Genomic DNA, 25,808 nt, shown 5'->3' on the forward strand with positions numbered 1-25,808 from the left:
CTCTGTACAGAGTGTTATTTAATAACCACTAAGACAGTCTATAACCTCAGTCTAGTCTGTACAGAGTGTTATTTAATAACCACTAAGACAGTCTATAACCTCAGTCTAGTCTGTACAGAGTGTTATTTAATAACCACTAAGACAGTCTATAACCTCAGTCTAGTCTGTACGGAGTGTTATTTAATAACCACTAAGACAGTCTATAACCTCAGTCTAGTCTGTACAGAGTGTTATTTAATAACCACTAAGACAGTCTATAACCTCAGTCTAGTCTGTACGGAGTGTTATTTAATAACCACTAAGACAGTCTATAACCTCAGTCTAGTCTGTACAGAGTGTTATTTAATAACCACTAAGACAATCTATAACCTCAGTCTACTCTGTACAGAGTGTTATTTAATAACCACTAAGACAATCTATAACCTCAGTCTAGTCTGTACAGAGTGTTATTTAATAACCACTAAGACAATCTATAACCTCAGTCTACTCTGTACAGAGTGTTATTTAATAACCACTAAGACAGTCTATAACCTCAGTCTAGTCTGTACAGAGTGTTATTTAATAACCACTAAGACAATCTATAACCTCAGTCTACTCTGTACAGAGTGTTATTTAATAACCACTAAGACAGTCTATAACCTCAGTCTAGTCTGTACAGAGTGTTATTTAATAACCACTAAGACAATCTATAACCTCAGTCTAGTCTGTACAGAGTGTTATTTAATAACCACTAAGACAGTCTATAACCTCAGTCTAGTCTGTACAGAGTGTTATTTAATAACCACTAAGACAATCTATAACCTCAGTCTAGTCTGTACAGAGTGTTATTTAATAACCACTAAGACAGTCTATAACCTCAGTCTAGTCTGTACGGAGTGTTATTTAATAACCACTAAGACAGTCTATAACCTCAGTCTAGTCTGTACAGAGTGTTATTTAATAACCACTAAGACAGTCTATAACCTCAGTCTAGTCTGTACGGAGTGTTATTTAATAACCACTAAGACAGTCTATAACCTCAGTCTAGTCTGTACAGAGTGTTATTTAATAACCACTAAGACAATCTATAACCTCAGTCTACTCTGTACAGAGTGTTATTTAATAACCACTAAGACAATCTATAACCTCAGTCTAGTCTGTACAGAGTGTTATTTAATAACCACTAAGACAATCTATAACCTCAGTCTACTCTGTACAGAGTGTTATTTAATAACCACTAAGACAGTCTATAACCTCAGTCTAGTCTGTACAGAGTGTTATTTAATAACCACTAAGACAATCTATAACCTCAGTCTACTCTGTACAGAGTGTTATTTAATAACCACTAAGACAGTCTATAACCTCAGTCTAGTCTGTACAGAGTGTTATTTAATAACCACTAAGACAATCTATAACCTCAGTCTAGTCTGTACAGAGTGTTATTTAATAACCACTAAGACAGTCTATAACCTCAGTCTAGTCTGTACAGAGTGTTATTTAATAACCACTAAGACAATCTATAACCTCAGTCTAGTCTGTACAGAGTGTTATTTAATAACCACTAAGACAGTCTATAACCTCAGTCTACTCTGTACAGAGTGTTATTTAATAACCACTAAGACAGTCTATAACCTCAGTCTACTCTGTACAGAGTGTTATTTAATAACCACTAAGACAATCTATAACCTCAGTCCAGTCTGTACAGAGTGTTATTTAATAACCACTAAGACAGTCTATAACCTCAGTCTAGTCTGTACGGTGTATAAGCACATAGAATGAAAAAAGACACCATTTATTTATTTATATATATATGTGTAACAATTTATTAATTTACAGTCCTAAAGTGAAGATACAGTCAAATGTATAAATAACAGAAAGGCCATGAGATATTTTAGGTGAGAACAGTTGGCTCATTGCTCAGCCTGGGCTCTTTGATATCATATGACGCTCTATAGATCCCGTTCTGCAATATGTCAAATGTTATGTCAGGATGCATAGCAATTACAATGCATTGAGGAAACAGTGGTTTGTAAACAAACAGGCTTACAAACTCATGTCCAAACACATCCATTTGAAGACACTGATGACTAACCTCAGTGTCAAACATAACGTTTTGCTAGAAAGTCGGGAAGAGATTTATCCAATATATAATTTTGAAATTAATGGCTACATTTTTTTATTTTTTTGGTATTAGGACGACAAGGAAACGTTAATGGAGATTACATGAGGAAAATACATTTTGATTGTATCATGAATTAACTTGGTGGGAAACATTGAAGATACACTTTAATTAGTGAGAATAAGATTGTATTATCGTAATAATAACCTTGCCCAAAAGCATGTTATGCATTACTAAGCACGATTTTAAAGAGTTAACAGATCAAGACCTACTAAGATGAAAAGGCATGCATTCCCCCCCCTTTAAAAAAAAACAAAGTTTTACGCAAAATACTGTACAACTAGAATTACAACTGGGATGGCATCCATTGATTTGGTCTTTACCAGCACTTTGGCAGGGTTGAAAATAGTTACAACTGAAGGGAGATGATAATGAAACAAACTCTAATTGATTTCAAAGACAAAGTCAACGATACAGTCTCATATGGACAGGAGAGGCAGTAGAGAACAAAGATACAGTCTCATATGGACAGGAGAGGCAGTAGAGAACAAAGATACAGTCTCATATGGACAGGAGAGGCAGTAGAGAACAAAGTTACAGTCTCATATGGACAGGAGAGGCAGTAGAGAACAAAGATACAGTCTCATATGGACAGGAGAGGCAGTAGAGAACAAAGATACAGTCTCATATGGACAGGAGAGGCAGTAGAGAACAAAGTTACAGTCTCATATGGACAGGAGAGGCAGTAGAGAACAAAGATACAGTCTCATATGGACAGGAGAGGCAGTAGAGAACAAAGATACAGTCTCATATGGACAGGAGAGGCAGTAGAGAACAAAGATACAGTCTCATATGGACAGGAGAGGCAGTAGAGAACAAAGATACAGTCTCATATGGACAGGAGAGGCAGTAGAGAACAAAGATACAGTCTCATATGGACAGGAGAGGCAGTAGAGAACAAAGTTACAGTCTCATATGGACAGGAGAGGCAGTAGAGAACAAAGATACAGTCTCATATGGACAGGAGAGGCAGTAGAGAACAAAGATACAGTCTCATATGGACAGGAGAGGCAGTAGAGAACAAAGTTACAGTCTCATATGGACAGGAGAGGCAGTAGAGAACAAAGATACAGTCTCATATGGACAGGAGAGGCAGTAGAGAACAAAGATACAGTCTCATATGGACAGGAGAGGCAGTATAAAAATAAGTATTGAGAGGCTTGAGTGAAAACAGGTAGAAAAATTTATTTAAAAACTGACTTAAAAATAAGTCTGTCAGATAAAGTTGATATTTCAGATGGTTCCACCTCCAACTTCTCAGAACTCAGACTTGGCGCTGACAGAGCTCTCGTGTGTTCCCTTCAGCTCTCCTGCACTGGTGGCCCCTGATCCCCCGGCCCTGTCTCTAAAGAACAGCCTCCTCACCGTTCCCCGGAACTTCTCGGCCCCAAACAGGTACACCAGAGGATCCAGGCCCCCGTTCAGACAGGTGAGGGAGGAGGTGACGCGGTTGGCCAGGGACAGACCCCGCCTGGTCTGGCAGGAGACATTTGGGTGGGCGTACCCCAGGATGAACGTGGCTCTGGAGGCGTGGTACGGCAGGAAGCACACCACATAGATCAGCATGACCAGGCCGATGGTCCTCAGGGCTCGCAGCTTCAGCTGGGGCTCCAGTCGGGATCCTCTCCTCAGGCTGTGGATGATGAGCAGGTAGCAGGTCAGTGTGGAGAGGAAAGGAGGGGTGAAGGCTACGGCTAAAGAGACGAGGGCCTTGCGGGAGGCTTTCTCCCTGTACAGCTGCAGACACACCGTCATCCCGTCCACCTCCGCAGTCTGGTGGGTGACCAGCAGGGGCGCCATGGAGACGGTGACCAGCACCCACAGAGAAAAACTGATGGTGTGGGCGTAGCGGGCACGGCGGATCTTCAGTGACCTCACGGCGTGCACCACGGCCAGGTAGCGATCCCCAGCCACGCACGCCAAGAAGTAGAGACTCGCGTACATGTTGACATAAAACAGGAAGCCGGCGACTCGACACGGAACCTCGCCGAACGGCCAGTGGCCCCCCGTGAGGTGGTATGTGGCGCGGAGGGGCAGGATTATGACGTAGGAGAGGTCGGCCACAGCCAGGTGCAGCAGGAAGACGTTAGCGGGAGAGGATGTGCCACGCTGCCGGGAGAAGATCCAGAGGGCCAAGGCGTTACCTGTTGTGGTGAAAGAACGAGACTTGTATTGATCTCATTTATTAGAACTCAAACATCCTTATCTCAGCTAGGGTGGATGAAGAGGGTATCTAAACTGGGGTGGATGAAGAGGGTATCTCAGCTAGGGTGGATGAAGAGGGTATCTCAACTAGGGTGGATGAAGAGGGTATCTAAACTGGGGTGGATGAAGAGGGTATCTCAACTAGGGTGGATGAAGAGGGTATCTCAGCTAGGGTGGATGAAGAGGGTATCTCAACTAGGGTAGATGAAGAGGGTATCTAAACTGGGGTGGATGAAGAGGGTATCTCAGTTAGGGTGGATGAAAAGGGTATCTCAGCTAGGGTGAATGTAGAGGGTATCTCAGCTAGGGTGGATGTAGAGGGTATCTCAACTAGGGTGGATGTAGAGGGTATCTCAACTAGGGTGGATGTAGAGGGTATCTCAACTAGGGTGGATGAAGAGGGTATCTCAACTAGGGTGGATGTAGAGGGTATCTCAACTAGGGTGGATGAAGAGGGTATCTCAACTAGGGTGGATGAAGAGGGTATCTCAACTAGGGTGGATGAAGAGGGTATCCAAACTAGGGTGGATGAAGAGGGTATCTCAACTAGGGTGGATGAAGAGGGTATCTCAACTAGGGTGGATGAAGAGGGTATCTCAACTAGGGTGGATGAAGAGGGTATCTCAACTAGGGTGGATGAAGAGGATATCTAAACTGGGGTGGATGAAGAGGGTATCTCAGCTAGGGTGGATGAAGAGGGTATCTCAACTAGGGTAGATGAAGAGGGTATCTAAACTGGGGTGGATGAAGAGGGTATCTCAGCTAGGGTGGATGTAGAGGGTTTCTCAACTAGGGTGGATGTAGAGGGTATCTCAACTAGGGTGGATGTAGAGGGTATCTCAACTAGGGTGGATGAAGAGGGTATCTCAACTAGGGTGGATGAAGAGGGTATCTCAACTAGGGTGGATGTAGAGGGTATCTCAACTAGGGTGGATGAAGAGGGTATCTCAACTAGGGTGGATGAAGAGGGTATCTCAACTAGGGTGGATGAAGAGGGTATCCAAACTAGGGTGGATGAAGAGGGTATCTCAACTAGGGTGGATGAAGAGGGTATCTCAACTAGGGTGGATGAAGAGGGTATCTCAACTAGGGTGGATGAAGAGGGTATCTCAACTAGGGTGGATGAAGAGGATATCTCAACTAGGGTGGATGTAGAGGGTATCTCAACTAGGGTGGATGAAGAGGGTATCTCAACTAGGTTGGATGAAGAGGGTTTCTCAACTAGGGTAGATGAAGAGGGTATCTAAACTGGGGTGGATGAAGAGGGTATCTCAGCTAGAGTGGATGAAGAGGGTATCTCAGCTAGGGTGAATGTAGAGGGTATCTCAGCTAGGGTGGATGTAGAGGGTATCTCAACTAGGGTGGATGTAGAGGGTATCTCAACTAGGGTGGATGTAGAGGGTATCTCAACTAGGGTGGATGAAGAGGGTATCTCAACTAGGGTGGATGAAGAGGGTATCTCAACTAGGGTGGATGAAGAGGGTATCCAAACTAGGGTGGATGAAGAGGGTATCTCAACTAGGGTGGATGAAGAGGGTATCTCAACTGGGGTGGATGAAGAGGGTATCTCAGCTAGGGTGGATGAAGAGGGTATCTCAACTAGGGTGGATGAAGAGGGTATCTCAACTAGGGTGGATGAAGAGGATATCTCAAGAATAACTGTCAAGGTAGGCTATATAGCGAACATAACAACACACCACACTAGGCAACACAGCACAACATAATGGAACAAAACATAACACACCGCAACGCAACGCAACGCAACACAACAGTATGTAACATAACATTACATAACATAACATTACCATTGAGCGCCAGGAGAAAGACCAGAATGTAGTAACCTCCAAACACCATGTTCTCCACAGTGTTATCTACAGGAGCACAGCTACTCTCTGAAGACGCGTTGGACAGGATGGACGTCAGGGCGTCCATGTCCATGGTGGGAGTGGTCTGTATCTTCATCTCTGGGAAGAGAGAGGAGAGAGAGAAAGAGGGAGACACACCGAGAGAGAGAGAGAGAAAAAGGTGATCAAATAACTGAGAAGAACTTGATTTTGGCTGCTTGTAAATGCTCTTCTTTTGACTTGAAGAAGAAGAAAATGAGCAGCTGCTTTTTGGGATGTGGTTGCAGCAAAAGGCAATCTGTAATATAAAATAATAACAGAAGAAAATGGAAAATCTTGGAAAAGAACAAGAAAATAAATTACCAAGATACAAATCTAAATGGAGATCCTGTAGCCTACAGATGTCTACTATTGCAAAGCAAAGAACAACTTTAAAAGTAAAATAAGGAGAGAGTCACCCAAGACCTTGGTGGCAATATTAGAGGGGAAGAAGACCACAATACATATCTTATTTTATTCTGAGAGCCAATCACCAAATCATAGAAAGATTGGTATTGGAAAAGGCAGACAGATAACAATCAATGGGGACAATGATGAAAACTGCCCCTTCCTCATCATATTGTCGACCATAATGACACCATCATGGTTCAGGGGTCAGAAAGCAGCCTGAGGGAGTTCCAGGAAGACTTCCAGTCCCTCAGAGAAGAAGCAAGAAGCCTCTCCACAGACCAAAACCATGAGAAGACGATGCCTCCAAGCCCTGACCGAAGCCCCGTCTCTCCAATCTTCTCCACAGACCAAAACCATGAGAAGACGATGCCTCCAAGCCCTGAGCGAAGCCCCGTCTCTCCAATCCTCTCCACAGACCAAAATCCATGAGAAGACAACCCCTTCCAAACCCTGACCGAAGCCCCGTCTCTCCAAGCCTCTCCACAGACCAAAATCCATGAGAAGACGATGCCTCCAAGCCCTGACCGCAGCCCCGTCTCTCCAAGACTCTCCTCCGACGTCAAATCTCTTAGAGACAGTCTATATTTTCTAGAAAGAGACTTTGCTGAGTTTAGAGAGATATCATTGACTTGCCAGAGCAGGACCGCAATCAACAGCTGACAGAGGAGGAGACCAGCCTGGTGAATCAGGTGGAACAGCAGCACAGTGTGATCAGGGAGCTACAGTCAGCCACAAGAGAACTGGAGGAGGACAAACATGCCCTCAGAATGGAAGTGTGTCACCTGAGAGAGATTCTGACGTCCACTGTTGGACCACAGCCACCTACAGAGAGAGATACAGGAACTGAAGGAAGAGGTCATCAGATACCAGCCCAGCCACAATGCCGATGTGGCCATAGCTCTGAGCCATGTGGCTGACCAACGCTACTATACATCAGCCAGAATCACACTCTCCACTCTTTTCCTCAGACAAGACGTGTGAGTCATCTACACCATCAACACAGAGGTATCACAGACCTCTTCCCCTCTGACTAAGGTGCACCTGATGCTTCACTGGGACTTTCAGCCTCACTTCTATCACTTCTATGGCCATGTGCACCTCAGCAAAAGTGGAGTCTCTTTGAAAAATAGCTTAAAGACACTGCCCTGGACCGGACCCTGTCCAATACCCACACCAAGCCCAGAGACTAACAAGTACTAGTCCCCAGGCCCCTCCTCAACATCCAAGGAGCCCCAAGCTACAGAGAACCAACATCCCCATTGGCCCCAGTCCCCATGTAGCTCTTGGTCCTCAAATCCCCTCCAGTCATCCCTGGCAGATCATCTAGCCAGCCACAACAGGCAGTACAGAAGAACAGCTCAGCAGCAGCGACTGCAACAGGGTCCTCAGCACAGAACAACCAGAGCCAGATAATAAACCTGTTGGCTTAGTGATGAGCTTTGAAGGAGTGCAATAGAGATTGCGTCATCTGTGGATCTGTTGGGTCGGTATGCAAAGTGGAGTGGGTCTATGGTTTCTGGGATGATGGTGTTGATGCGAGCCATGGCCAGCCTTTCAAAGAACTTCATGGCTACAGACACGACTGCTATGGATTAGTAGTCATTTAGGTAGGTCTGCTTGAAACATGTAAGTTTTACAGACTCTGTCAGGGAGAGGTTGAAAATGTCAGTGACACTTGCCAGTTGGTCAGCGCATGCTCTGAGTACACTTCCTGGTAATCCGTCTGGCCCTGCGTCTCTTACTCACATCGGCTACAGAGTGCTTGACACACAGTCGCCTGGAACAGCTGGTGTTCTCATGCATGCTTCATTGTTGCGCGCGTAGAAGTCATTTAGCTCGTTTGATAGGCCTGTGTCACTGGGCAGCTCGCAGCCTGCCTTCCCTTTGTAGTCCTTAATAGTTTGCAAGCCCTGCCACATCCGATTAGCGTCAGAGCCGGTGTAGTAGGATTCAATCTTAGTCGTGTATTGATGCTTTGCCTGTTTCATGGTTCTTCGGAGGGCATAGCGGGATTTCTTATAAGCGTCCACTCCTTGAAAGCGGCAGCTCTACCCTTTAGCTCAGTGCGGATGTTGCCTGTAATCCATTGCTTCTGGTTGAGGTATGTACGTACGGTCACTGTGGGGACGACGTCATTGATACACTTATTGATGAAGCCGTGACTGATGTGGAACATGCACTACAGGTGACATCATGGGTAAAGTACAACTGATCTGCTCTAAGATAGGCCTAATGAACTAGAAACATACATGAACTACAGATGACATTATGGGTAAAGTATCAATGCACGCATAGGCTATGTAGCTTAGAGAATAATACTTTTTTAACCTAACTATTATTATTAATGAGTATAGAAATACTGTTATTAGTTTTAGTTTTATAGTTATAACACATGATAACACCCACAATGATAACAAATTGGTTCACAGATTAAACATTCCACTGTTAAAACACATCCTAAAGGAACATTTGAAAGACAACATCCGTAAATATAAACTGCTATAACAGTCAGGGTTTGTGATCTTCAACCTTTGGGGGTGAATCAAAATCAAATCAAATCAAATTGTATTAGTCATATGCGCCGAATACAACAGATGTAGGTAGACCTTACAGTGAAAAGCTTACTTACGAGCCCCTAAACGACAGTGCAGTTTAAGAAAATATGGATAAGAATAAGAGATAAAAGTAACAAGTAATTAAAGAGTACAGGAGGGGGCTGAGCACGCACCCCTGAGGGGCCCCTGTGTTGACGATCAGTGTGGTGTATGTGTTGTTACCTACCCTTACCACCTGGGGGCGGCCCGTCTGGAAGAAGCGTAACTTCTTCTGGCCTGTTCTGAAAGACGATGTTGTATCTTACTGCAAATCCTGTGGCGTTTGCCAGCGGATGAGTAAACCAAAACAAACTTGACCGGTTGCACCTTTGCAGCCAATTCGTGCTTTCGACTGACCTTTCAGCAGGGTTGTGTTGGTCCTTTGCCCAACGTCAAGAGTGGTAAACAGTTTCTCTTAACCATATTGTGTGCTGCCACTCGTTTCCCTGAGGCCATTCCACTGAGAAAAATCACAGCTTCCAGTATTGTTAAGGCCCTGGTGAAATTATTTTCAACGTTTGGACTTCCGCAGGTAGTGCAGTCGGACGAAGGTTAGAAGTTAATGTCAAGTGATACAACAGTTGGGTGTAACCCATTACCCCTCTAGTGCCTACCACCCAGAGTCTCAAGGTCTAGTGCCTACCACCCAGAGTCTCAAGGTCTAGTACCTACCACCCAGAGTCTCAAGGTCTAGTGCCTACCACCCACAGTCTCAAGGTCTAGTACCTACCACCCAGAGTCTCAAGGTCTAGTGCATACCACCCAGAGTCTCAAGGTCTAGTACCTACCACCCAGAGTCTCAAGGTCTAGCACCTACCACCCAGAGTCTCAAGGTCTAGTACCTACCACCCAGAGTCTCAAGGTCTAGTACCTACCACCCAGAGTCTCAAGGTCTAGTGCATACCACCCAGAGTCTCAAGGTCTAGTACCTACCACCCAGAGTCTCAAGGTCTAGTACCTACCACCCAGAGTCTCAAGGTCTAGTACCTACCACCCAGAGTCTCAAGGTCTAGTACCTACCACCCAGAGTCTCAAGGTCTAGTACCTACCACCCAGAGTCTCAAGGTCTAGTGCATACCACCCAGAGTCTCAAGGTCTAGTATCTACCACCCAGAGTCTCAAGGTCTAGTGCATACCACCCAGAGTCTCAAGGTCTAGTACCTACCACCCAGAGTCTCAAGGTCTAGTGCATAGCACCCAGAGTCTCAAGGTCTAGTACCTACCACCCAGAGTCTCAAGGTCTAGTACCTACCACCCAGAGTCTCAAGGTCTAGTACCTACCACCCAGAGTCTCAAGGTCTAGTACCTACCACCCACAGTCTCAAGGTCTAGTACCTACCACCCAGAGTCTCAAGGTCTAGTACCTACCACCCAGAGTCTCAAGGTCTAGTACCTACCACCCAGAGTCTCAAGGTCTAGTACCTACCACCCAGAGTCTCAAGGTCTAGTGCATACCACCCAGAGTCTCAAGGTCTAGTACCTACCACCCAGAGTCTCAAGGTCTAGTACCTACCACCCAGAGTCTCAAGGTCTAGTACCTACCACCCAGAGTCTCAAGGTCTAGTACCTACCACCCAGAGTCTCAAGGTCTAGTACCTACCACCCAGAGTCTCAAGGTCTAGTGCATACCACCCAGAGTCTCAAGGTCTAGTATCTACCACCCAGAGTCTCAAGGTCTAGTGCATACCACCCAGAGTATCAAGGTCTAGTACCTACCACCCAGAGTCTCAAGGTCTAGTGCATAGCACCCAGAGTCTCAAGGTCTAGTACCTACCACCCAGAGTCTCAAGGTCTAGTACCTACCACCCAGAGTCTCAAGGTCTAGTACCTACCACCCAGAGTCTCAAGGTCTAGTACCTACCACCCAGAGTCTCAAGGTCTAGTACCTACCACCCAGAGTCTCAAGGTCTAGTACCTACCACCCACAGTCTCAAGGTCTAGTACCTACCACCCAGAGTCTCAAGGTCTAGTACCTACCACCCAGAGTCTCAAGGTCTAGTGCATACCACCCAGAGTCTCAAGGTCTAGTATCTACCACCCAGAGTCTCAAGGTCTAGTGCATACCACCCAGAGTCTCAAGGTCTAGTACCTACCACCCAGAGTCTCAAGGTCTAGTGCATAGCACCCAGAGTCTCAAGGTCTAGTACCTACCACCCAGAGTCTCAAGGTCTAGTACCTACCACCCAGAGTCTCAAGGTCTAGTACCTACCACCCAGAGTCTCAAGGTCTAGTACCTACCACCCACAGTCTCAAGGTCTAGTACCTACCACCCAGAGTCTCAAGGTCTAGTACCTACCACCCAGAGTCTCAAGGTCTAGTACCTACCACCCAGAGTCTCAAGGTCTAGTACCTACCACCCAGAGTCTCAAGGTCTAGTGCATACCACCCAGAGTCTCAAGGTCTAGTACCTACCACCCAGAGTCTCAAGGTCTAGTACCTACCACCCAGAGTCTCAAGGTCTAGTACCTACCACCCAGAGTCTCAAGGTCTAGTACCTACCACCCAGAGTCTCAAGGTCTAGTGCATACCACCCAGAGTCTCAAGGTCTAGTATCTACCACCCAGAGTCTCAAGGTCTAGTGCATACCACCCAGAGTCTCAAGGTCTAGTACCTACCACCCAGAGTCTCAAGGTCTAGTGCATAGCACCCAGAGTCTCAAGGTCTAGTACCTACCACCCAGAGTCTCAAGGTCTAGTACCTACCACCCAGAGTCTCAAGGTCTAGTACCTACCACCCAGAGTCTCAAGGTCTAGTACCTACCACCCAGAGTCTCAAGGTCTAGTACCTACCACCCACAGTCTCAAGGTCTAGTACCTACCACCCAGAGTCTCAAGGTCTAGTACCTACCACCCAGAGTCTCAAGGTCTAGTACCTACCACCCAGAGTCTCAAGGTCTAGTACCTACCACCCAGAGTCTCAAGGTCTAGTGCATACCACCCAGAGTCTCAAGGTCTAGTACCTACCACCCAGAGTCTCAAGGTCTAGTGCATACCACCCAGAGTCTCAAGGTCTAGTACCTACCACCCAGAGTCTCAAGGTCTAGTACCTACCACCCAGAGTCTCAAGGTCTAGTACCTACCACCCAGAGTCTCAAGGTGCTCTTGACAGACTTCATCAGACTTTGAAGTCTATATTGAGAGTTTACTGCTTTGAGTTTGAGGAAGACTGGGATGAAGGGGTCTTGTGCTGTTTGCAGCGCGGTAGGTTGTTCAGGAATCTCTCTGTTTTAACCCGAATGAACTGGTGTTTGGACATCATGTCAGAGGTCCTTTGGGTTTGAGGAAGACTGGGATGAAGGGGTCTTGTGCTGTTTGCAGCGCGGTAGGTTGTTCAGGAATCTCTCTGTTTTAACCCGAATGAACTGGTGTTTGGACATCATGTCAGAGGTCCTTTGAGTTTGAGGAAGACTGGGATGAAGGGGTCTTGTGCTGTTTGCAGCGCGGTAGGTTGTTCAGGAATCTCTCTGTTTTAACCCGAATGAACTGGTGTTTGGACATCATGTCAGAGGTCCTTTGAGTTTGAGGAAGACTGGGATGAAGGGGTCTTGTGCTGTTTGCAGCGCGGTAGGTTGTTCAGGAATCTCTCTGTTTTAACCCGAATGAACTGGTGTTTGGACATCATGTCAGAGGTCCTTTGAGTTTGAGGAAGACTGGGATGAAGGGGTCTTGTGCTGTTTGCAGCGCGGTAGGTTGTTCAGGAATCTCTCTGTTTTAACCCGAATGAACTGGTGTTTGGACATCATGTCAGAGGTCCTTTGAGTTTGAGGAAGACTGGGATGAAGGGGTCTTGTGCTGTTTGCAGCGCGGTAGGTTGTTCAGGAATCTCTCTGTTTTAACCCGAATGAACTGGTGTTTGGACATCATGTCAGAGGTCCTTTGGGTTTGCTGATAGAGCAGTTGCTGCAGGGCGACACCTTAAAAGCATGAAAAACATCTGTTGGAGAACTTCAGCTCTTTTTGATACAGATTGTACCACACCTGTGAGTTTGAAAGTGAGAATCTGGAGAGGGCGCAAATTAAAATTTGGTAAGATCGGAAGGCCCGAAACCGCACTTTCAATATGGGTGACCAAGTCCTGGTTTTGTTGCCATTCTGGGGCCACCGTTGCAAGCTTGTTTTTCAGGCCCTTACCCCATAGTGAAAATAATTGTTAATCTGGATTACATTATCGCCACACCGGACCGCAGGAAGAAAAAACAAACTGTGTCATGACAACATGTTGAAACCGTACTTCACCCACTACGATCGGGGCGGCGAAGTCGGTGGAAACCGGTAGTGACATTCTGCCTGTGGCCACTACTGTCACCGTTGACTATAGTCTTACACCCTGTGCTTGATGTCTTTTTGGCACACTTCTCTCCGGAGAAAAAAGGCAACATTGTAGACTGCTTTTGAATATTCATAGGCAAGTCAGTTAAGAACAAATTCTTATTTTCAATGACGGCCTAAGAACAGTGGGTTAACTGCCTTGTTCAGGGGCAGAACGACAGATTTGTACCTTGTCAGCTCGGGGGTTTGAACTTGCAACCTTCCGGTTACTAGTCCAACGCTCTAACCACTAGGCTACCCTGCCGCCCCGGGTTTATTCTCAGATGTGCCAACTCAGACAATTGTACTAGAGCATGACGTTGACGTTGTGGACTCTGTCCCAATCCAACAATTTCCACTGAGGAAAGTTACTATGGATATTGCAGGAGTTTCCCCTTGAAATCAGACATGAACATGGTAAGGACAACTTCGTTGCCGATTGTCTTTCAAGGGTGTTGCTTTGGCTCGCAATTTATTTTGACTGTTAGTTTTGCGATTTTGGTTGGGCTTTAAAGAAGCATGAAAGTTTTTTAAAAACTTGTGAATTTTAGGCAACTATAGAAAGGAAAAGAGAAACAAAATATATAAAAGATTGTAAAATATATTATATTTATTTATTTACAAAATCAAATATATGATAATGGCAGTGGAGGGGAGTTTTATGGGCTCTTAACCAACCGTGCTGTTTTGTTTGTTTTTCGCATTTTTTGTAACTTATTTTGTACATAATGTCCCATTACCCCCTGGTCTGAACCAGTTGTCTGATTTGTCCCATTACCCCCTGGTCTGAACCAGTTGTCTGATTTGTCCCATTACCCCCTGGTCTGGCCCAGTTGTCTGATTTGTCCCATTACCCCCTGGTCTGAACCAGTTGTCTGATTTGTCCCATTACCCCCTGGTCTGAACCAGTTGTCTGATTTGTCCCATTACCCCCTGGTCTGGCCCAGTTGTCTGATTTGTCCCATTACCCCCTGGTCTGGCCCAGTTGTCTGATTTGTTCCATTACCCCCTGGTCTGAACCAGTTGTCTGATTTGTCCCATTACCCCCTGGTCTGAACCAGTTGTCTGATTTGTCCCATTACCCCCTGGTCTGGCCCAGTTGTCTGATTTGTCCCATTACCCCCTGGTCTGAACCAGTTGTCTGATTTGTCCCATTACCCCCTGGTCTGAACCAGTTGTCTGATTTGTCCCATTACCCCCTGGTCTGAACCAGTTGTCTGATTTGTCCCATTACCCCCTGGTCTGGCCCAGTTGTCTGATTTGTCCCATTACCCCCTGGTCTGAACCAGTTGTCTGATTTGTCCCATTACCCCCTGGTCTGAACCAGTTGTCTGATTTGTCCCATTACCCCCTGGTCTGGCCCAGTTGTCTGATTTGTCCCATTACCCCCTGGTCTGGCCCAGTTGTCTGATTTGTTCCATTACCCCCTGGTCTGAACCAGTTGTCTGATTTGTCCCATTACCCCCTGGTCTGAACCAGTTGTCTGATTTGTCCCATTACCCCCTGGTCTGGCCCAGTTGTCTGATTTGTCCCATTACCCCCTGGTCTGAACCAGTTGTCTGATTTGTCCCATTACCCCCTGGTCTGAACCAGTTGTCTGATTTGTCCCATTACCCCCTGGTCTGAACCAGTTGTCTGATTTGTCCCATTACCCCCTGGTCTGAACCAGTTGTCTGATTTGTCCCATTACCCCCTGGTCTGGCCCAGTTGTCTGATTTGTCCCATTACCCCCTGGTCTGAACCAGTTGTCTGATTTGTCCCATAACCCCCTGGTCTGAACCAGTTGTCTGATTTGTCCCATTACCCCCTGGTCTGAACCAGTTGTCTGATTTGTCCCATTACCCCCTGGTCTGAACCAGTTGTCTGATTTGTCCCATAACCCCCTGGTCTGAACCAGTTGTCTGATTTGTCCCATTACCCCCTGGTCTGAACCAGTTGTCTGATTTGTTCCATTACCCCCTGGTCTGAACCAGTTGTCTGATTTGTTCCATTACCCCCTGGTCTGAACCAGTTGTCTGATTTGTCCCATTACCCCCTGGTCTGAACCAGTTGTCTGATTTGTCCCATTACCCCCTGGTCTGGCCCAGTTGTCTGATTTGTCCCATTACCCCCTGGTCTGAACCAGTTGCCTGATTTGTCCCATTACCCCCTGGTCTGAACCAGTTGTCTGATTTGTCCCATTACCCCCTGGTCTGACCCAGTTGTCTGATTTGTTCCATTACCCCCTTGTCTGGCCCAGTTGTCTGATTTGTCCCATTACCCCCTGGTCTGGCCCAGTTGTCTGATTTGTCCCATTACCCCCTGGTCTGGCCCAGTTGTCTGATTTGTCCCATTACCCCCTGGTCTGACCTAGTTGTCTGATTTGTCCCATTACCCCCTGGTCTGGCCCAGTTGTCTGATTTGTCCCATTACCCCCTGGTCTGACCCAGTTGTCTAATTTGTCCCATTACCCCTTTGTCTGGCCCAGTTGTCTAATTTGTCCCATTACCCCTTTGTCTGGCCCAGTTGTCTGATTTGTCCCATTACCCCCTGGTCTGGCCCAGTTGTCTGATTTGTCCCATAACCCCCTGGTCTGACCCAGTTGTCTGATTTGTCCCATTACCCCCTGGTCAGACCCAGTTGTCTAATTTGTCCCATTACCCCCAGTTGTCTAATTTGTCCCATTACCCCCTAGTCTGACCCAGTTGTCTGATTTGTACCATTACCCCCTGGTCTGACCCAGTTGTCTAATTTGTCCCATTACCCCTGGTCTGACCCAGTTGTCTGATTTGTTCCATTACCCCCTTGTCTGGCCCAGTTGTCTGATTTGTCCCATTACCCCCTGGTCTGGCCCAGTTGTCTGATTTGTCCCATTACCCCCTGGTCTGGCCCAGTTGTCTGATTTGTCCCATTACCCCCTGGTCTGACCTAGTTGTCTGATTTGTCCCATTACCCCCTGGTCTGGCCCAGTTGTCTGATTTGTCCCATTACCCCCTGGTCTGACCCAGTTGTCTAATTTGTCCCATTACCCCTTTGTCTGGCCCAGTTGTCTAATTTGTCCCATTACCCCTTTGTCTGGCCCAGTTGTCTGATTTGTCCCATTACCCCCTGGTCTGACCCAGTTGTCTGATTTGTCCCATTACCCCCTGGTCTGGCCCAGTTGTCTGATTTGTCCCATTACCCCCTGGTCTGACCCAGTTGTCTAATTTGTCCCATTACCCCTTTGTCTGGCCCAGTTGTCTAATTTGTCCCATTACCCCCTTGTCTGGCCCAGTTGTCTGATTTGTCCCATTACCCCCTGGTCTGGCCCAGTTGTCTGATTTGTCCCATTACCCCCTGGTCTGGCCCAGTTGTCTAATTTGTCCCATTACCCCCTGGTCTGGCCCAGTTGTCTAATTTGTCCCATAACCCCCTGGTCTGACCCAGTTGTCTGATTTGTCCCATTACCCCCTGGTCTGACCCAGTTGTCTAATTTGTCCCATTACCACCTGGTCTGACCCAGTTGTCTGATTTGTCCCATTACCCCCTGGTCTGACCCAGTTGTCTAATTTGTCCCATTACCCCCTGGTCTGACCCAGTTGTCTGATTTGTCCCATTACCCCCTGGTCTGGCCCAGTTGTCTAATTTGTCCCATAACCCCCTGGTCTGACCCAGTTGTCTGATTTGTCCCATAACCCCCTGGTCTGACCCAGTTGTCTGATTTGTCCCATTACCCCCTGGTCTGACCCAGTTGTCTGATTTGTCCCATTATAAGTAATGACCGAGTGGCTCTTCCACCGGTGAAATGGCCTCACCGTTTGAGCGCAGGTGGTTTAGAAGTGATGTTTCTGTCGTTGCACTTCTTCTGTATATATTCCAGTCCCAACAGATGCAACTGTAACTGTCTATTGGCTGAAGAAGAGATGAAGATGGGTTTTTTTTAAACATTGAACACCCATTGAATCTAAAATGCACAATCTATTTTATTTCCCTTTTTCATTTTGTAAAAAAAATATATATAATTAAGTCCTTCAATGTGGTTTAAATCTCCTACTAAAAGAGAACATTCCCCGTTCTCTGTTATGACTTCCGACATCACTTTTAATTATCCAATCACCACTCCCCTGCCTGCCGCACAGGACAGCTGTAAGCAGTTAGCCATAAGGCCAAACATCAATATTATCAGAGCCTCCGTGAAAGGCACAAAAGAGGTGTGTACCGGAGACCCGCAGATGTTGGAGCAGAGGAGAGTGTGTCAGTGGGATACACACACATAAACCACTCACAAAATACAGAATAACAAATCATTGATGAAAGTCATATGACGTAGTTGTGGGACTCCCCACTAAAACTAGGCTTGTCCTGGACTGCCTGGGAACTGTGGAGACATTCCTGGGTGAGAGGAGGCTCAAAACCCTCCTTTGTTCATTTTCAAAACTTCAACCTCAGCAGCTGTCTCTCCTATACATGCTGACCGGAGAGCCAGAGTGACTCCCAAATGGCACCCTATTATACAGATGTACCATCTTAATTTGATCACTCTTTTGTTGATGATCATTTTCCTGCACGGCAGGAAATGTAACCTTGTATTATATTCAAGGTTTAAAAGGTGGTTCTAAAGTTTGTAATTTCCACTTAAAAACTGTAGACTTGATTTGACCTAACGTAAAATGTACCAACATCTACAAAAACAAAAACTCACATTTCCTGTTGCTGCAGGATTATTTTCCCTCAATAGCAATCTGGCTCAAATTAAGATCCTACATCTGTACTATATGCCATTTAGCTGACACTTTTATCCAAAGCGACTTACAGTTTATGTATGGGTGGTCCTGGGTATCAAAGCCAACTACCCGTTACAAGCACCGTGCTCTACCAACTGAGAAACGCACTATTCCCTATGTACAGTAGTACACTACTTTTCACCAGAGTCTTACGGTTCCTCGTCAACAGTAGTGCACTATATAGGGAATACATGACCATTTGGGACACAGACTCAGAGAGCCAGAGGTCACATAAGGACTCAGTCAGATGTAGTACCACTGGCAGGACGGATCTCTTCCCTGTCTGATCCTCGTGGTGTGAAACATTGTTCAGGACGACGGATCTCTTCCCTGTCTGATCCTCGTGGTGTGAAACAGTGTTCAGGACGACGGATCTCTTCCCTGTCTGATCCTCGTGGTGTGAAACAGTGTTCAGGACGACGGATCTCTTCCCTGTCTGATCCTCGTGGTGTGAAACAGTGTTCAGGACGACGGATCTCTTCCCTGTCTGATCCTCGTGGTGTGAAACAGTGTTCAGGACGACGGATCTCTTCCCTGTCTGATCCTCGTGGTGTGAAACAGTGTTCAGGACGACGGATCTCTTCCCTGTCTGATCCTCGTGGTGTGAAACAGTGTTCAGGACGACGGATCTCTTCCCTGTCTGATCCTCGTGGTGTGAAACAGTGTTCAGGACAGATCTCTTCCCTGTCTGATCCTCGTGGTGTGAAACAGTGTTCAGGGGAGCTGTGGGACTACGAGGGGACGACATTTCCCAAGCAACCTTCTGCCTCTACGTTGTGTAGGGGTGTCCCAAATTACATTATTTTTGGTGCCCTAGTTTTGGTGCCCTAGTTTTGACCAGAGCCCTATGGAACCCTATTCCCTATATATAGTGCACTACTTTAGACCAGAGCCCTATGGAACCCTATTCCCTATATATAGTGCACTACTTTAGACCAAAGCCCTATGGAACCATATTCCCTATATATAGTGCACTACTTTAGACCAGAGCCCTATGGGGGTTGGGGGGGAATCACGCTCCACTGATTTATTACTGTGTGTGACAACCCCCTACAGGGAGATAAACCCCCAGAACAAGCCTCTATCACAATGGTCTGATGGTGTAAATGTGTGGGAGTGTTCGCACCAGTCCAGCAGTCAAGAGAGGAAAGAGGGGATTCTTTGGATCAGACTAGGGCTGTGTCCCAAATGGGCACCCTAATCTCTATTCAAGTGCACTGCTTTTGACCAGGGAAGATAGTCAAAAGTAGTGCACAATATATAGGGAATAGGGTGCCATTTGGGACACATACAAATAGTTATGAGAGATTATTCAAAGCCTTCATTTGTGAGGGGGAATGGGATCGCTGTCGGTTCTGCAGCGGACAGCACAGCCTTCTCTCTAGACATATTACACATTCCACAGGAACCTGTCACTGGGGTTAACAGGAACCTGTCACTGGGGTTAACAGGAACCTGTCACTGGGGTTAACAGGAACCTGTCACTGGGGTTAACAGGAACCTGTCACTGGGGTTAACAGGAACCTGTCACTGGAGTTAACAGGAACCTGTCACTAGGGTTAAAAGGAACCTGTCACTGGGGTTAACAGGAACCTGGGGTTAACAGGAACCTATCACTGGGGTTAACAGGAACCTGTCACTGGGGTTAACAGGAACCTGGGGTTAACAGGAACCTATCACTGGGGTTAACAGGAACCTGTCACTGGAGTTAACAGGAACCTGTCACTGGGGTTAACAGGAACCTGTCACTGGGGTTAACAGGAACCTATCACTGGGGTTAACAGGAACCTGTCCCTAGGGTTAACAGGAACGTGTCACTGGGGTTAACAGGAACCTGGGGTTAACAGGAACCTGTCACTGGGGTTAACAGGAACCTATCACTGGGGTTAACAGGAACCTGTCCCTAGGGTTAACAGGAACCTGTCACTGGGGTTAACAGGAACCTGTCACTGGGGTTAACAGGAACCTATCACTGGGGTTAACAGGAACCTGTCACTGGGGTTAACAGGAACCTGTCCCTAGGGTTAACAGGAACCTGTCACTGGGGATAACAGGAACCTGTCACTGGGGTTAACAGGAACCTATCACTGGGGTTAACAGGAACCTGTCCCTAGGGTTAACAGGAACCTGTCACTGGGGTTAACAGGAACCTGTCACTGGGGTTAACAGGAACCTATCACTGGGGTTAACAGGAACCTGTCCCTAGGGTTAACAGGAACCTGTCACTGGTTTTAACAGGAACCTGTCACTGGGGTTAACAGGAACCTGTCACTGGGGTTAACAGGAACCTGCCACTGGAGTTAACAGGAACCTGTCACTAGGGTTAACAGGAACCTGTCACTGGGGTTAACAGGAACCTGTCACTGGGGTTAACAGGAACCTGTCACTGGGGTTAACAGGAACCTGTCACTGGGGTTAACAGGAACCTGGGGTTAACATGAGCCTGTCCCTAGGGTTAACATGACCTTGTCACTGGGGTTAACAGGAGCAAATGTGACCCCTGTTAAGAGTTGATCCCCACAGAAAATCCTGAAAGCACAAATTGAAGGCTACAAAATACAGTGGCAAAGTTAAAGAAGTTACCTGATGAGATTCACTGACCAACCGTCTGAAAACAGGAAGTTACCTGATGAGATTCACTGACCAACCGTCTGAAAACAGGAAGTTACCTGATGAGATTCACTGACCAACCGTCTGAAAACAGGAAGTTACCTGATGAGATTCACTGACCCACCGTCTGAAAACAGGAAGTTCCCTGATGAGATTCACTGACCAACTGTCTGAAAACAGGAAGTTACCTGATGAGATTCACTGACCCACCGTCTGAAAACAGGAAGTTACCTGATGAGATTCACTGACCAACCGTCTGAAAACAGGAAGTTACCTGATGAGATTCACTGACCCACCGTCTGAAAACAGGAAGTTCCCTGATGAGATTCACTGACCAACCGTCTGAAAACAGGAAGTTACCTGATGAGATTCACTGACCCACCGTCTGAAAACAGGAAGTTACCTGATGAGATTCACTGACCCACCGTCTGAAAACAGGAAGTTACCTGATGAGATTCACTGACCCACCGTCTGAAAACAGGAAGTTACCTGATGAGATTCACTGACCCACCGTCTGAAAACAGGAAGTTACCTGATGAGATTCACTGACCCACCGTCTGAAAACAGACCTCATCTGACAGACTCCAAATCTAACTCCAACCGTAAAACACACAGCAGGAAGCCAGACTTGAGGCTTGTGTGCTGATAAATTCCCTGGGTTTATTTGGCTCTGTGAACGGAGCTAGGTACGATATCTATTGAGTTACAATGGACCTGTTATCTCCAGTGACCTTGAGAACTTGAACAAGTTTTATCCTCCCAAACTAAAACTCTACAAATAAGACCATGGTAAAAAAAAATCCTTAGCGTAGTCACAGATCAGAACACCACAAACATCTCAAATGCTTCAGTTAATAATCTGAGTCTAATGAGTCAATATAATTAAATCTCCCATTAATATCTGTCAGTTTAAGAGAAATATGTTTTTTTGCTGCGTCTCAATCCAACTCATCCGCCTGTGACAGCCTTCCGCATCGGCGGTGGAAGGTGGCAGAGGTACAGCGGTGTTTGTCAGACCAGGAGGCATCCCAAAAATCGGTCTGAACTAATATGACAACTATACGGAAAGATGAGACTCTCGCGAACACGATGGTGTTCTCGATTTTGCTCTACGACCCCCACAAGGGTCACGGGACTCGTCTGGAGGTAACCAGTACCGTTTAAAACAATTTAAACCATTTCTGGAATGAATATGAAGGTATTGTAGTGTTGTGCCAACCCCCCAAAAGGGGTAAAGATATACATATTTCCCGAGCTTTCTCCTAGATACAGGACAGACACCCTTTTTATTGCCTTTTTATTTTTTTTAACACATTTTTAATACGTTTCTTTGGGCTAAAAGTAGTAAATGCCAAATTCAATATTTTATCAAATATTTGTTTCTATATTTTTGGGATACCTAAATGGGTCCTAAAATTCGAAATCAAATACCTAAATGATACATAGTATAACAATCTTAAAACAATTCCAGATATCAATTCCAGATATCAATTCCAGATATCAATTCCATATATCAATTCCATATATCAATTCCAGATATCAATTCCAGATATCAATTCCAGATATCAATTCCATATATCAATTCCAGATATCAATTCCAGATATCAATTCCATATATCAATTCCAGATATCTGGGAGAAAGAGAAAGAGAGAGAGGACACTCAGAAGACTATGACATTTGTCATGCGACATTTTCTGCAAAAAAAAAACTTGAACTCAAATACAGAAAAGACCACGAGAAGGTAAATTCTTCAATAAAACCAGAGAGATCAGACTTACCCACCAGTGTTCTTCTCAGACAGCGTGTTCTGCTTGAGGGAAGTGCAGTGAGGAGGAAGTGGTGTTGCTGCCCAGTGCAGTGAGGAGGAAGTGGTGTGGCTGCCCAGTGCAGTGAGGAGGAAGTGGTGTGGCTGCCCAGTGCAGTGAGGTGGAAGTGGTGTGGCTGCCCAGTGCAGTGAGGAGGAAGTGGTGTGCCTGCCCAGTGCAGTGATGGGGTCGTGGAGTAGCTGACTAGTCGACGTTGGTCTGGCTGTCAACAGCTGGTGTAGGACGAAGCAGCAGTAGAGTTGTAATTGAACAGAAGAGCACAGTAAAGAGCTGTACGGGTAGGATTCACAGAAGAGCACAGTAAAGAGCTGTACGGGTAGGATTCACAGAAGAGCACGGCAACGAGCAGTACGGGTAGGATTCACAGAAGAGCACGGCAACGAGCAGTACGGGTAGGATTCACAGGAGAGCACGGCAACGAGCAGTACGGGTAGGATTCACAGAAGAGCACGGCAACGAGCAGTACGGGTAGGATTCACAGGAGAGCACGGCAATGAGCAGTACGGGTAGGATTCACAGGAGAGCAGGGTAAAAAGCCGTAGGTAGCAAAGCACAGGGTCCTCTTCTGGATGTGGAACAAAGTGAAGACTAGGAGGGACTGGGGAGGGCCTGGGTTGGTTGGGAGGCTCCTCTGCTGTCCTCTGTGTTGCTCTCTCTCACTGACAGGAGGTTAGGAATGTTGTCTTATCACCCTCTTTTCTATCTCTCTCTCCAGGATGCTCTCTCTTTCTCTCTCTCTCTCTCTCTCTCTGAGACTGTGGCTCTTTTTGTGTCTCAACATAATGTGATAACAAAAATTCTGAGTCCCAATGGGGAGGCTTTGATATGAACCCTGACCCCACCCTTTCTTCCCCATCCCCTCTGCTCTGAGGGCCACTTGTACGCCCAACAATAGGCCGAGTCAGGGGGAGTATCGGCAGGCTCTGTTCAGCACAGAGAAAATAATGGCGTGCCTTGGTTGCAATGAGTGGCCGGGTGGGGAACCATGGTAACCGCTAAACCAAGCCTAGTACTGGTGTACACCACTGGTCCCAAATGACACAAAAGCAAGGCACTATATAGAAAATAGGGTGCTATTTGGGAGGCAGCCAATGTCTTTAGGATGAAGAACTCCACATTCCCTCCCTCCCTCCCCATCCTATCAATAGATAGAAGATGGACTGTTAATTGAGCAGTTCATGACTAAAATCTTAGAGATGATCCTTTGTAGGGATCTTCTGTCTGGAGTTCTAAAAGACAGAGAGAGAGGGGGGGAGAGGGGGAGAGGGAGGATTGGGAGAGGGAGAGAGAGAGAGAGAGGGAGAAGGGGAGAGGGAGAGAGAGGGAGAGGGAGGATGGGGAGAGGGAGAGAGAGAGAGAGAGTGAGAGAGGGAGAGAGAGAGGGAGAGGGGGAGAGTGAGAGGGGGGATCGGGAGAGGGAGAGGGAGAGAGAGAGAGGGGGGGGAGAGGGGGGAGGGGGAGAGGGAGAGAGAGAGAGAGAGGGAGAGAGAGAGAGAGAGGGAGAGAGAGAGAGAGAGAGAGGGGGGGGAGAAAGAGAGGGAAAGAGAGAGAGAGAGGGGGGGGGAGTGAGAGGGAGAGAGAGAGAGAGGGAAAGAGAGAGGGAGAGAGGGGGGGAGAAAGAGAGGGAAAGAGAGAGAGAGAGGGGGGAGGGGGAGAGGGAGAGAGAGAGAGAGAGAGAGAGGGAAAGAGAGAGGGCCCCCTATGCTCCCTGGAAAGAGCGAGGGATGAGTTGAAAAACAAGAGGAGAACAGGGGCATCTTCCATTTGGGGGGAGAACCAAAAATAATTAGCCAGACAGATGTGGAGAAACTTGGAAGAGGGGGGATATTTCTTTCATACACTGAGATCCCAGCTGTGTGTTAGACATATTGTCTCGCTCTCTTCTTTGGGCCTCGTGCATCGACATGTTAATAGCCTTCTCTGGCTATATCCCAAATGGCACCCTGTCCTATCTAGTGCACTACTTTTACTGCACTACGTCTGGCCAGGGCCCATAGGACTCTGGTCCAAAGTAGTGCACTATATAAGGAATAGGGTGCCATTTGGGATGCAGGCCCTGAACTGAATGATGGTACTGTCTAGTCGGGGGCCAATGGATAAGCTTTGACATTTATACCCTTTTCGTTGAGTCTTTTAATTGGGGTTTATCTCATCTTGTTCAGTCTCATCTTCTCTGTCTGTGTTGGTCTGTCTGTCCCCGAGGGGTATAAACATCACCTAGTGAAACGGTTTACTCTGGCTGGAGTGAATTGATTATCAGCTGTCTCTCTTAAACTATAGTATAGTTATAGTATAGTTATAGTGTAGGTATAGTATAGTTACAGTATAGTCACAGTATAGTCACAGTATAGTCATATTGTAGTTGTAGTATAGCTGTAGTATAGTTATAGTGTGGTTATGGTGGGGTTATAGTATAGTTATAGTGTAGTTATATTATAGTTATAATATAGTTATGGTATAGTCCTAGTATAGTTATAGTGTGGTTATAGTTCGTTAGATTATAGTTATGGCATAGTTATATAGGTATAGTGTAGTTATAGTATAGTTATAGTATGGTCATAGTTATAGTAAAGTTATAGTATAGTTACAGTATAGCTATAGTAAAGTTATAGTATAGTTACAGTATAGCTATTGTAAAGTTATAGTATAGTTACAGTATAGTTATAGTAAAGTTATAGTATAGTTACAGTATAGCTATAGTAAAGTTATAGTATAGTTACAGTATAGCTATTGTAAAGTTATAGTATAGTTACAGTATAGCTATAGTAAAGTTATAGTACAGTTACAGTATAGCTATTGTAAAGTTATATTATAGTTACAGTATAGCTATTGTAAAGTTATAGTATAGTTACAGTATAGCTATTGTAAAGTTATAGTATAGTTACAGTATAGCTATAGTAAAGTTATAGTATAGTTACAGTATAGCTATAGTAAAGTTATAGTATAGTTACAGTATAGCTATAGTAAAGTTATAGTATAGTTACAGTATAGCTATAGTAAAGTTATAGTATAGTTACAGTATAGCTATTGTAAAGTTATAGTATAGTTACAGTATAGCTATAGTAAAGTTA

At 46.0% G+C, this 25,808-nt stretch overlaps 1 protein-coding gene across 2 annotated transcripts; it reads right to left on the bottom strand.

Moving 5' to 3' along the window:
- Positions 1-1,756: 1,756 nt before the first annotated feature.
- gpr17 (G protein-coupled receptor 17) lies at positions 1,757-23,491 on the bottom strand. Of its 2 annotated transcripts, none has more exons than XM_020474117.2 (3): positions 22,690-23,491; positions 6,169-6,327; positions 1,757-4,302 (listed from the first exon to the last, which is right to left on the bottom strand). In XM_020474117.2, the coding sequence occupies exons 2-3, from the start codon at positions 6,323-6,325 to the stop codon at positions 3,416-3,418; spliced, it is 1,044 nt and encodes a 347-aa protein (XP_020329706.1). In that variant the 5' UTR covers positions 6,326-6,327; positions 22,690-23,491; the 3' UTR covers positions 1,757-3,415. The 2 variants fall into 2 exon arrangements, with proteins under 2 accessions (XP_020329706.1, XP_020329707.1); XM_020474118.2 differs by having other exon boundaries at positions 22,694-23,458.
- Positions 23,492-25,808: the final 2,317 nt, after the last annotated feature.

This window comes from Oncorhynchus kisutch, linkage group LG13 (assembly GCF_002021735.2).
Source record: "Oncorhynchus kisutch isolate 150728-3 linkage group LG13, Okis_V2, whole genome shotgun sequence".
Lineage (NCBI taxonomy): Eukaryota > Metazoa > Chordata > Actinopteri > Salmoniformes > Salmonidae > Oncorhynchus > Oncorhynchus kisutch.